The 13,214-nt window shown below is 46.4% G+C and overlaps 1 protein-coding gene across 1 annotated transcript in view; it reads right to left on the bottom strand.

The window, feature by feature from the left end:
- The window catches only part of GSR (glutathione-disulfide reductase), a 45,675-nt gene extending 40,054 nt beyond the window's left edge, over positions 1-5,621 (bottom strand). Inside the window, exon 1 of the mRNA XM_069485232.1 lies at positions 5,343-5,621. Within this exon, the coding sequence (XP_069341333.1) occupies positions 5,343-5,621 (279 nt within the window). The remainder of the gene's footprint in view (positions 1-5,342) is intronic.
- Positions 5,622-13,214: the final 7,593 nt, after the last annotated feature.

Raw genomic sequence — 13,214 nt, forward strand, 5'->3', positions numbered from 1 at the left:
TTTTATTCACCACAACCTACCCATCAGCTTCCTTCCCATCTCTTACTTATATTAAAGAGATACCCTTTGCACCAGTCAAATTCGATTACACAACATATCCTGCTTCTACGCCTTTGCCCCAAACCCTTCCCTGTCAAAGAAACATTCATCTTGTGCGTTCAGAAAGAAAGAATCTCCATCATGAAATTCTTCCATGGTGCCCGAGCAGAAGCGAGAATCCCAACTCTTCTGCAGACAACTGTCATCTGTTGTTACTTACAGACCACTCCACTTTGGGGTTGACTGTCTACATTTGGTCTCCCCTACCATAATGTAAATTTCTTGAAGGGACATTAGTCTTACAAATATTTGTATCTACCCTTTTCTCTCTACCTGTCCCAGTTTAAGCACTCAGCACTTAAAATACAAGAAATGAAGACAGGGACCAATGAAATGATGTCCTTCAGAAAGCTCTGATTTGTCCCTATACCTGCTTGGAAACCACTGCCCACAAGTTTATCATTGCAGCTGTGGACAGCCCACATAACTGGAATCCTTGAACAAATATAAATCCACGTCTTAGCCATTGGTTATATCTTCTCCAATAATCAACACATGCCTACACCTTACCTTGTAATTGAAAATGAAAAGCCAGTTTGAAAAGAGCCCTATGGAATGTCATTAAAATGTAAAGTAGGGGATTTCCCAAAGATATCACTGCTTAGATGCAGATAAAAGGTGCTACAGCACAATGAGATTGTTATAATAAAACAGGAGACTAAGAGACAGGGCTGAGACCGGATCCAGCGGCCTGCAGATTAGATGCAAATGTTAAAATAAGCAACCCTCTAACAAAAGCTAACTAGAGAGACCAATAGCAAAAACCTGCTTCAACCAGCTTGGCAGCTATCTTTGCCACCTTACATAAACTTTGGTTTACTTTACATAACATCATTTACATTATAGTTTTAAAATTCCTCCGCCCTTGAAATCGCCATGACAATTCCAAGACAACCATATAAAATATAAAATTAAAAAAAATCCAATTCTCAGAATTACTACCCAAATTCCCAATAAAAGCCAACCCCTTAGCCTCAAGTATTCCTCCCCTCAATTAGTAAGACTTCCTCCCAGTGCCTGCCTGCTCTCCTCTCCAGAGAGTATACTTTCACTTTCCATAAAAAACCATCACTTGCTTAGTTTATGTGATGTGTCCTAAAATTCTTTTCCTGACATTTACGAAAAACTTAGAAAAACCTCCACTTGGAGGCCACTATCATCTTTGTGGCGAGCCAGCCAGGAGACGCTGCCTAAGCTTTTTGACTGTCATGTCGTCATTTGAGGTAAGCACATCCTTGAGTCTCACTGCTTCTGCAGTTTCTCAGTGAGTTACAGGTGCATGGCCTCGCTCCATCTGGCTCTCTTGGCTCCCCTTGGCTGGGGTGGCACAGGGTCACTCCTCAGGCCATGCAGACTCAAATGGTCACCAGACACTGGGTGACACCAGGCTAGGGAGCTGGCAGGGGATTTTCCCGAGCCATGCAGGAGCCCAAATACCCTCTCTCTAAGCCATGGCAAATCCATGCCTAGCCTCTGCTGGTAGACTTCATTCTTTTCTGCACTGCTTCCCCGTATTTGGGGCAAGATGCTTGAGACTTAACATGCCGCCTTGCAAGGCAAAGATGCCCTCATGCTGCTTGCCCTTCTAGTATCAGCCAATCTCCTCCTGTTTGCTGTGTTTCTATTAGGTTTTTGTGGAAGGATTGTGAGGACAGACAGGGTGACCGCAGGGAAAGGGAACTCGGAAAACCCCTACGGAGGTCAGTTCCACCCGGACAGGAAGAAAACTCTATGATATTAAATGTTACATAGAAAACAGAAGAGGAGCCTTCCAGACACAGAAAGCTCCACTCCCTTTAACCACTCTGTCAGGGCTACAGGTGCTCCATCAGATCTGGGAGAGAGGAAGGTGCGATTATCAGAGGTCATGGAACCCGAGAGATGCCAGTTCTAGAGCAATACACCCCAGCATTTACAGTTACCACTAGTAACTGGACATGGCCCATGCCTCAAAGCCCCTAGACAATTGCTCACCCCAGCCCCCGGGTTCATGGATGCCGGGGCGGGGATCTTCCCGGGGGCCACAACCACTGGGGCAAGGAGGAGGATCCAAGAATGTCCAGACTCTGCACGGTCCCATGGTGGACCATGGACACTATCACAATGGGTGGTAGGCAGGGAGAGGATGGGGATGCCTGTTCTCCATTTTCTTCCTTTCTTTCAGGTCTTATCCAGAAAACCAAGAAGATAGACAATACCCTTTCCATTCCGAGGGATTCTCCCCTCAGCTATACCGTCCAAATCTGGGCCTCCTTTAGATTAGATCACATTAAAAAAAACCCACTCATGTTCCCATGTAACACTGCCTGGCCCCAATATAAATTGGGCGACAGGAAGTTCTGGCAGGTCAGTGGGAGTCGAAACTACAATACTATCCTCCAATTAGACCTCTTTTATAAAAAAAGAAAAAGTCCAAAATCCCTTATGTTCAGGCATTTATGGCCTTATGAGAAAACCCAGAGACACAGAGAGCTTACACCTTAACACACTGCCATGTAAAACTGGATGTTCCTTGGACCCTTGACCTAAACCTTGCACCTTCTTTTGATCCCAGTTCAGAAAACCCCAAAGCCCCCTCAGAGCCTCTCAAGCAGGGACTGGACCCCCTTGAGACAATTCCAACCTCTACCCCTAAGCCCCCACTCTACCCACTGATATATCCTCAACCACCCGGCCCTAAACCCAGCCCTAGACTCCCATGCCCTTTGCAGGAGATAGCCATGGGCCAAAAAGACTCGTAACCACAGGCAAAAATCTGTTTCAACCAGCTTGTCAGTTATCTCTGCCACCTTACATAAATTTTGGCTAATTATAATATCATTTACATTATGGTTTTAAAATTTCTCCTCCCTTGAAATCACCATGACAATTCTAAGACAACCATATAAAATATAAAAATAAAAAAAAAATCCTAAAAATTACTCCCCAAATTCTTTTTTTTTTTTTTGAGATAGAGTTTCGATCTGTTGCCTAGGCTAGAGTGCGGTGGCGTCAGCCTAGCTCACAGCAACCTCAAACTCCTGGGCTCAAGCCATCCTCCTGCCTCAGCCTCCCGAGTAGCTGGGACTACTGGTGTCTACCACCACACCTGGTGCAAATTTTTTTCTAATTTTAGCTGCCTGGCTAATTTCTTTCTATTTTTAGTAGAGAAGGGGTCTCGCTCTTCCTCAGGCTGGTCTTAAACTCCTGACCTCAAGCGATCCTCCCCCCTCGGCCTCCCAGAGTGCTAGGATTACAGGCGTGAGCCACCACGCCCGGCCAGCTACCCGAATTCTTGATAAAAGCCAACCCCTTAGCCTTAAATATTCCTCCCGTCAATTAATAATACTTCAAAAGACCAAAAACCACTTCCTCCTGATACAGCTACTGTCTTTCCAGCCTGTCCATTTCCAGCCTGAGTGTGTACTTTGATTTTCAATAAAAAGCTGTCACTTGTTTGGCTTATGTGGTATGTCCTAAATTCTTTTCCTGATTTTCACCAAAAACTTAGAAAAACCTCCACTCGGAGGGCGCTAACGAGACACGCTAGGCCAGGCATTCTATAAAGCATCAGTAAATAGCTGATCATCCTTTGCTCACACTCAGTAGTTTATATCGCAGTGTTTCACATTCCTAACAGAAACCTAAAAATGGGTGAGACCCTTTCTGATGAATACCAGTGGAACCAGGCAATGACAGCAGATGCCACAAGCAGATTATGACATAAACAGGGGAAGAGGAAGACACAGAAAAATGCAGAGGTACAGAAGTGAGAAGTGATCAAGTATTCTCACTAGGTGTCCCAGGGGCCTCTTAGTGGCACCCCACAATCGGCCTTCTGCAGAGACAGTGGACTAAGGTGTCAAAGTACAAGCTAATAATTAACAGGGTTTTTGTCCTTTCTTCTGTGTTCATTTTGAAAAAAGAACACTGAACACTAGAGTCAGCCGTTTCATAACAGTCCATTTTTAGTTTCATTCATTTCACAAATGCTTACTGAGCAAGGGATTTTCAAGTAAGAGGTACATAAACATAGGAACCCATCCCTGCCCTTAAGGAGTTCCTAATTTAATATAATTTAAATATCAGTCACCAAAGGAATTTAGTGAACCCACCCTCAACCCCAGTTTCCTCTTGGATACAGCGTTTTAAAAGTCAACACCCGCATCTTGTGATACAAAGGGCCACCCCAATAACTTGGGAACAAAACTTATATTTAAAAATTGTGGGCCAGGCACAGTGGCTTGAGCCTGTAGTCCCAGCTACTCCAGAGGCTGAGGCAAGAGAATTGCTGGAGCCCGGGAGTCGGAGGCTGCAGTGAGCTACGATTGTACCATTGCACTCCAGCATGGGCAGAGAGACCCTCCTCTTAAAAAAAAAAAAAAGAAAAACAAACAAAAGAAAACCATAAACTAGGCCAGGCACAGTGGCTCACAGGAGGATCGCTTGAGCCCAGGAGTTCCAGACCAGCCTGGGCAACACAGGGAGACCCTGACTCAAAAGAAAGAAAAGAAAAAAATTTTTAAAATTATGAATAGTTTTTCAATCTCAGGATTTACAACTCTTTTTTTTTTTTTTGGTAGTTTTGCAATCCATTCCAAACCAAAACAAAAGCAAAACTTCTGCGAAATCACCTAATCGTAAGTCCTATACCAAGGTAGCCTGTGTGCTCCACCTTGGCTGCGATTCAATCACCTGCCAAGCTTCCGAAAATCCCAAAGCCCAGGCTGCACCTCCGACCAATTAAGTCAGAAGCCCTGGCAGCGAAACCTCAAGTGACTCGAACGTGCGCCCACGGTTAAGAACGACCGCCACAGCCCACTCTGCCCTGGAAACCGGAGGACCGCGATCCTCATTGCTCAAGACCTGCCACCCGCCTCGTCCTGCACACAGGCCACCAGCAGTTTTCCCAGAGGCAGTTTTGTGTTTCACAAGATCAAGTATGGAATACGATCCTCTCCCCGCTGGAGGAGCGAGAATGACAGAAAGCCGCGTTGGCTTTAACAAAGCCACGGCTCTCGTTAATGTCGCATCTGCGCGGGAACAGTCGCAGGCTCGGCTCTGGGGGCCGCAGAGAAGCCCCTTGACGCTTCTCTCGTCCACACCTGGCAGGGTCCTGGTTTCGGGGGGATGGGGTAGGAAAGCGGAAAGCGCAGAGCCGGGGGATGGGCTCGCAGGAGGAAGGGCACAGGCTGTCCTTGAGAGGCTGAGACAAAGCGGGGCTGCGGGGCGCGAGGGGCAGCGGCCGGGGACCGGGTACTCACGCAAGTGCCACCCAGCTTGTGGCTCTCCACCACAGCGGCCCTGGCGCCGAGCTCTGCCGCCCTGCGCGCGCTGGCCAGCCCGCCCGAGCCGCCCCCGATCACCAGGTAGTCGTAGCAGGCGGCGGCGGGCGGCGGGCACTGCGGCTGCGGCTTCTGCGTGCCAGCCATGGCGCGGGACAGGGCGCGCGGGGCGCCGGCGGGCGCGGGCAGCGGGAGGCCGGGGATGGCGCGCGCCGCCCGCCGCCAGCTCGCGCTCCAGACGCGGGGCAGCAGGGCCATGCACGCGGAAGTGGCGCGCCGCGGGGGGCGGGCCCGGGCCGGGGGGGCGCGGGCGGCGGGCCAGCGCAGCCTCACCGTGACTAAGCACCGCACCGCGCCGCGGCGGGGGGCGGGGAGGGCGGGGAGGGCGGGGCTCCAGGCGGGCTAGGGCTCCCCGGGACCCGGGGGACGCGCCGCCTCCCTGGGCCTCCGAGGGCCCCGCCTCTCGGCCTCGGTCTTCACCCTGCCACCTGAGTCCCCGCACCGCGGTGGCACCAGCCAGAGGAAGGTTTCTGGAGTCCCTAGGGGCGAGGCGGGGAAGGATGAACGCCCTCACTGGTTTCACCCCGCTTTGCCAGAGCGGGCGCCTTGGGGAGTTGCCAGTGGTGCTGGCCTCTGTTTTCAGGGTGTTGATGTTTCTCAAAGTTCGTTCCAGAGACTACCTGGAGTGCTGATTCCTGGGCCTTAACCCAGAGGCCTGGAATAAGAATCTAAGGGGGCGAGACACCAAGAATCATTTTTTTAAATTTATTTAATTTATATTTTGGGGGATAATGTCTTGGTTTGTCGCCCAGGCTGGAGTGCAGGGGCGCGATCATAGCTGACTGCAGCCTGGAAGTCCAGGGCTCAAGTGATCCTCCTGGCTCAGACTCTGAACTGAAGTAGCTGGGACTGTAGGCGCGCGCGGGAGCCACCATGCCGGGGTAGGAATCCACATTTTAAACAACACTCTCTCCCACCTTCGGGTGATTCTTAAGCACATTTAGTTTGAGAAACATTGGAATAATGTGTTGAAACAGCAATGCTCTTTGTGATCCACCGATGAAGCATAAAGACAGGGTCAAGATGGAGACATGCAAGCATTGGCCGCTCAAGCTGGAGAGACTCAGGTAGCCTTTTGGAAAATCTAGAAGGTCCGACTGCACAGTACAGAGTAGTAAGTGTGCCCATCGCCCATAAGGACACCAGTATGAGAGCCCTGCAGGCAAAGAAATGAAGGTCCGGGTGGCACATAGCTAGGCCACGCACACTTGAGGGGTAGTGGGAATCAACTGCACCCAATTAGAATTGTAGCTGATTTTTTCTCCTTATTAAAAAGTAATATGGAGCCAGGCGTGGTGGCTGACGCCTGTAATCCTAGCACTCTGGGAGGCTGAGGCGGGAGGATTGCTGGAGGCCAGGAGTAAGAGACTAGCCTGACCAAGAGCAAGACCCATCTCTCCTAAAAATAGAAAAAAATTAACCAGGTGTGATGGCGAGTACCTGTAGTCCCAGCTACTCCGGGGGCTGAGGCAGGAGGATCGCTTGAGCCTAGCAGTTTGAGGTTGCTTTAAGTTAGGCTGACCTCACGGCACTCTAGCCTGGGTGACACAGTGAGACTCTGTCTCAAAAAAAAAAAAAAAAAAGAAGTAATATAGGAGAAGAAGGCAAAGTTCTTCCTTCCAATAGATTGCCATGTAATAAATCTAGAAGGAACAAGAGTTAGAAAGTCACCATTTTGCAACTATCAGACGACTATTGTTTTGTCAGGAACCATCAATGAACAGTAAAACCACTGGTGAATGTTTGATAGGAAAAGGTTATACGTACAGTTTCAGAATATGTCCCTACACATTGCTGATTGATCACAAAGGGGAAAATGGTAACTACAGTGGGCCAGGCACCACCTTATCCAAACGATCAAAGTTAAATGTTGCCAATAATGAGACAGCTGTCATTGAGTGGCTCACGATGGGACGCAGTAAAGGACACAGATTCACCTATGTAGTATCCCTGCTAAAAGTCTGTAGCCTGAATCCTGTCATGAGGTAACACTCAGGACAACTCAACCTGAGCGAAAATTTACAAACCACTAGCCTGTGCTGTTTAAAAACAATCGATGTTTTGAAAACAAAGCAAGGCCAAGGAAGTTTTCCAGATTAAAAATGATTGAAGAAATATGCAACTGAAGGCAAAGCTTGATCCTGGATGGGATTCTCCATTGGGAGAAATTTGCTCTGAAGGACAATTGATGAAATTTGACTATAGTCTGCATAACATACAATGGTACCACATCAATGTTAAATCTCCGGAGTTTGACGGTTGTACTGTGGTTACGTGAGAGAATGTCCTTGCCAACAGATACACACAGAAGTATTTAGGGCTAAAGAGTCTGAGTCAGAGAAACTTGACTTCAAGTCCCACCACAGGCACTGTTAAAGTCCCTTACCCTCTCTGATAGTTTCTTTATCTGGGAAATGGTGGGCTGATGAAAAGAAGATAAATGTGTTAGTGGGAAAAACCCAAACTCTGTAAAATAATTTAAAGAGGTTTATTCTGAGCTGGATGTGTGTGACCAGCCCGGAGCACATGGCCTCAGGAGGTCCTGAGAAAATGTGCCCGTGGTAGCTGGGTTACAGTTTGGTTTTATATATTCATGGAGACAGTTATTACACGAGATCCTAAGAAAATCCGTGGGGGGTGTACATCGGTTTGGCCTGAAAGGGCAGGACATCTCAAAGCAGGGGCTTACAGGTTATAGGTGTGTTTAAAGATTCTTTGGTAAGTGGTTAAAGAAATGAGGCTTTGTCTAAAGGTTTGGAATGTTTTAACTTAAGATAAGGATGTCTGTTTAATCAGAGACAAGCCACTGGACATTTAGGGAAACTTCAGGGATCTGTTAAGTAAATTGATGTCCTGCAGGTGTTATGGGGCAGGCCCCTGGCTCTGTATGTAATACAGATTGACAAGAGGCCAAACTGCTCGAGCACAAGGGAGACAGCACAAAGGAAAGAGTCCTCAGACTGGCTTTCCAAAGGGAATCCAGGGAGAGCTTTAAAGAGGCTTAGGGGCCGGGTACTGTGGCTCACACCTATAATCCTAGCACTTGGGAGGCCGAGGCGGGCGTATCGTTTGAGTTCAGGAGTTCAAGATCAGCCTGAGCAAGAGCAAGAGCAAGACCCCGTCTCTACTAAAATAGAAAGAAATCAGCCAAACAACTAAAAACATATAGAAAAAATTAGCCGGGCATGGTGGCGCATGCCTGTAGTCCCAGCTACTCGGGAGGCTGAGGCAGAAGGATCGCTTGAGCCCAGGAGTTTGAGGTTGCTGTGAGCTAGGGTGATGCCATGGCACTCTAGCCTGGGGGACAGAGCGAGACTCTGTCTCAAAAAATAAAAAAAATTAAAAAAATAAAGAGGCTTAGGTAGGAAAAGGGTGACATGTATGCATGCAGGGGTGGAGATTTTCTAGTGCCTGTGTAGTTCTATTATATACTTCATGCATCACCTGTCTCATTAGTATGTTAAATCTCCACCCCTGAGCATGATTTTTAGCATTAAAATGAAATTGTAATGAGGGAAAAAGCCTGGGTAAGATCAAAATGGGGGTCTCTTCTGGCTTGAGGTGGTTAGATCTAGATAGGTCTGGTTCTTTTGTAGCTAGGTGCCTTCTCAGCCTGTGTCAGTATTTTGCTCTAGTGTCCCTGAAAAACACTACTCACCAGACAGACGGTTAGGCCCCTCTCCCTAGCTAGGCTGAATTCCAGTGGCTAAGAGGCCCTTTGAATTAGGCTGGGTCATGCTGTCCCATGTTGTCTCCCTTGGTCAGAAGTGAGGCTTAAGTCCTCTCCCTATACTGTCTCATAGTGTGGTTTAAGGTCTTGCATGGCCTTAGGCCTATTAATGATTTAGTGTCTTATTGTTATTATACAAAGAGTAACTTCAAAAGGGAGAGGGCATGACAAGGCCTGTCTGATCTCCCGTCTCCTCATGGCTGGCAACTCAGCTGTAAGGTTTTTCTAGGGTCTCCTTGGCCCAAACAGGGTCCATTCAGTCTGCTGGGGGGCTTACGACTTGACTTTAGTTCACACACATCAAACACAGAGAATAACTTAAAGTGGAGGAAATGAGCCAGCAGGAACCTGAAGTATGTCAGTAGAGCTGTGCAGACTGGGATGTAGGCAGTTTGAAGGGGGTAATGGGAGATGTGTGGAGTTCTGGAAAGCCTTGGTTGTAACCAGGCTAAGGTGTTTAGATGTTACTCCACAGGCAATAAGGAGTCACTGGAAGGCTGGGCGAGGTGGCTCATGCCTGTAATCCTGGCACTCTGGGAGGCCAAGGTGGGAGGATCGCTCGAGCTCAGGAGTTGGAGACCAGCTTGAACAAGAGTGAGACCCTGTCTCTACTAAAAATAGAAAAAGTAGCCAGGCATGGTGGCATGTGCCTGTAGTCCCAGCTACTTGGGAGGCTGAGGCAGGAGGATTCCTTGAGCCCCAGGAGTTTGAGGTTGCTGTGAGGTAGGCTGATGCCACGACACTGTAGGCAGGGCTCTGTCTCACAAAAATAAATAAATAAGAAAGGAGTCAGTGGAGATCTCTTAGAGGTGTCTTTCTTTGGAAATCTATGAAACGAACTGGAGAAGGTGAAACTGACAGTAGAGGTGGCAAAGGTTACAGGTGGCAGAATTGAAAACAGGAAGGAACAAACCTGAGAGATTTAGGAGAAATTGACAGGTTGGGGGAGGGTGAAAGAGTCAAAGATAGTAAGTCTTGATGTTGGATAAATGGGAGAAAAAATGCTATGAAGCAAAAATAAAGAGGATGAAAGAAGGTAAAGGTCTATGTGTCTGCTAGTATTAAATGGGGAAAAGAACATTTTATCACCTAATTATATGCTCCCATGCAATATGTTGAAACCAAAGATTCATAAGTTATTATTTGGGACTAAAATATTTTATTTTCATGCAACCAGTTCTCCTTTTTGCTTCTGACATAGGTGAAAGAATAGGTTGTCATAGCCCATGAAGACTTCACACCTAAGCTTTCTCTTCTTCAAGAAAGAAATGTCAGCTAAAAGTAAAAATTTGTTGATGTAGTTCATAAGAGGGAGTTTCAGGATGATATTAAGTACTAAGAATGAAAATCAACTAAGTTATCATTACAATGTGGCAATCTGTTTTGTTTTTTTTTTTTGAGACAGAGTCTCACTCTGTCACCCAGGCTAGAGTGCCGTGGCGTCAGCCTAGCTCACACCAACCTCAGACTCCTGGGCTCAAGCCATCCTCCTGCCTCAGCCTCCCGAGCAGCTGGGACTACAGGCATGCGCCACCATGCCCGGCTAATTTTTTCTATATATATTTTTAGTTGTCCATATAATTTCTTTCTATTCTTTTTAGTAGAGATGGGGTCTCGCTCTTGCTGAGGCTGGTCTCGAACTCCTGAGAGCTCAAACGATCCACCCGCCTCGGCCTTCCAGAGTGCTAGGATTACAGGCTTGAGCCACCGCGCCCGGCCCAGTGTGGAAATCTTATGGCATCATTATAAACTAGCATGACTTGTGAGAAACAGATGAGCCCCAAACAGTTATTTCACCTTTAATAATTTGATCTTTAAAAATTTTGTTTAAAATGCTAGACAAACTTAGGTGATTTCTACAAAGATTCCGTGAGATATTTGTCAGAATAATAAACCCACAATTAATACATATTGAGCTAAGCACTGTGCTAAAGCTTTACATGTTATCCCTCCCTCAACACAAGAACTGGATATTGTATTATTATTGTCTCCATTTTATAGATGCAGAGACTGAGGTTCGAAGAGGTTAAATAACTTGCACAAGATTAAAAAGCTGGTAAAAGGCAGAGCAGGAATTCAAATCCTGGAGGCCTAACTCAGAAGCCTGTTCTCTTAATCATAATTAGAAAGAAACCATCATAAAGAATATCTTACAGTGAAAATACAAGCTCCAAGAGTTTTTTAAATGATATTTTTTCGTAGGAGAAAATGTGGAATATTACTTTTTATTTTATTCTAAAAAAAAAAAAGGACCCTTTCCCTCTCTCTGCATTCTTTTTCCTGTAGGATAATTTGTAGGAAGTGTGTTCATGACTCATAAGTGACTAATTTATATTACAACTTTGTGTCAAGGTTGCAGGTCAAGAGCTATTATGTCAGTAGGAAAGTGGTAATGGTACTTATATAAACGATCTGAGAAGTCTATACAGGAAGTAGTGTACACAAAGAACCTTGCACATACATGTTGCTCAATAAAATGCATTTCTCGGCCGGGTGCGGTGGCTCACGCCTGTAATCCTAGCACTCTGGGAGGCTGAGGCGGGTGGATCGTTTGAGCTCTCAGGAGTTCGAGACCAGCCTCAGCATGAGGCGGGTGGATCATTTGAGCTCTCAGGAGTTCAAGACCAGCCTCAGCAAGAGCAAGACTGTCTCTACTAAAAATAGAAAGAAATTAGCTGGACAATTAAAAAAACAAAAACAATTAGCCAAGTGTGGTGGCACATGCCTGTAGTCCCAGCTACTCAGGAGGCTGACACAGGAAGATTGCTTGAGCACAGGAGTTTGAGGTTGCTGTGAGCTAGGCTGAGGCCACGGAACTTTAGCCCAGGCAACAGAGCGAGACTCTGTCTCCAAAAAAAGAAAAGAAAAAATCAGCCAGGTGCAGTGGCTCAAGCCTGTAGTCCCAGCACTTTGGGAGGCCTTGGTGGGAAGATTACTTGAGGCCGGGAGTTCAAGACCAGCCTGGGCAATAACTAGTGAGATCCAAACTCTACCAAAAATTTTAAAAATTAGCTGGGTGTGGTGGCGTGCACTTGCAATCCCAGCTACTCCAGAGGCTAAGGCGGGAGGATTGCTTGAGCCTAGGAGTTCAAGATTACAGTGAGCTATGATTGCCCTACTGCCCTCCTGTCTGGGTGACAGCAAGACCTTGACTCAAAAATATTATTTTTGGCCGGGCGTGGTGGCTCACGCCTGTAATCCTAGCACTCTGGGAGGCCGAGGTGGGCGGATCGTTTGAGCTCAGGAGTTCGAGACCAGCCTGAGCAAGAGCGAGACCCCATCTCTACTAAAAATAGAAAGAAATTATATGGACAGCTAAAAATATATATAAAAAATATTAGCCGGGCATGGTGGTGCATGCCTGTAGTCCCAGCTACTCGGGAGGCTGAGACAGGAGGATCGCTTGAGCTCAGGAGTTTGAGGTTGCTGTGAGCTAGGCTGATGCCACGGCACTCACTCTAGCCTGGGCAACAGAGTGAGACTCTGTCTCAACAAAAAAAAAAAAAAAAAAAATATTATTTTTGCAGTTTGGGTTTTCAGTTGTTGGCAATAAAGCCTAAAGTTAGAAGAAGTACTTTCAAAACTAGCCACCTTATTATTTAGAACAAAAACTACAAAAATAAAAATAAATTTCATAAACCTAAATGTAAAAGCTAAAAAACAAAACTTTGAGAAGAAAACATAGCAGAATCTTCCAACTGCACAATAGGCAAAGAGTTCTTAAACTGGACATATAAAGCAATAGCCATAAAAGAAAAAATGTGATGAATTGTCATCAAAATTAAAAACTTATGCTCACCTAAAAGTCATTAACAGCCAGGTGCAATGGCACATGACCATAGTACCAGCTACTCAGGAGGATTGCTTGAGCCCAGGAGTTCAAGGTTGTAGTGTGCTATGATTATGCCTGTGAATAGCCACTGCACTCAAGCCTGGACAACCCCATTTCTGAAAAATAAATAAATAAATAAATAAAAAATAAAAATAGTCATTAAGAAAATAAATAGGTGGCCAGGGATAGTGGCTCACACTTGTAATCATAGCACTTTGGGAAGCTGAGG

This window comes from Eulemur rufifrons, chromosome 12, assembly GCF_041146395.1.
Source record: "Eulemur rufifrons isolate Redbay chromosome 12, OSU_ERuf_1, whole genome shotgun sequence".
Classification (NCBI taxonomy): domain Eukaryota; kingdom Metazoa; phylum Chordata; class Mammalia; order Primates; family Lemuridae; genus Eulemur; species Eulemur rufifrons.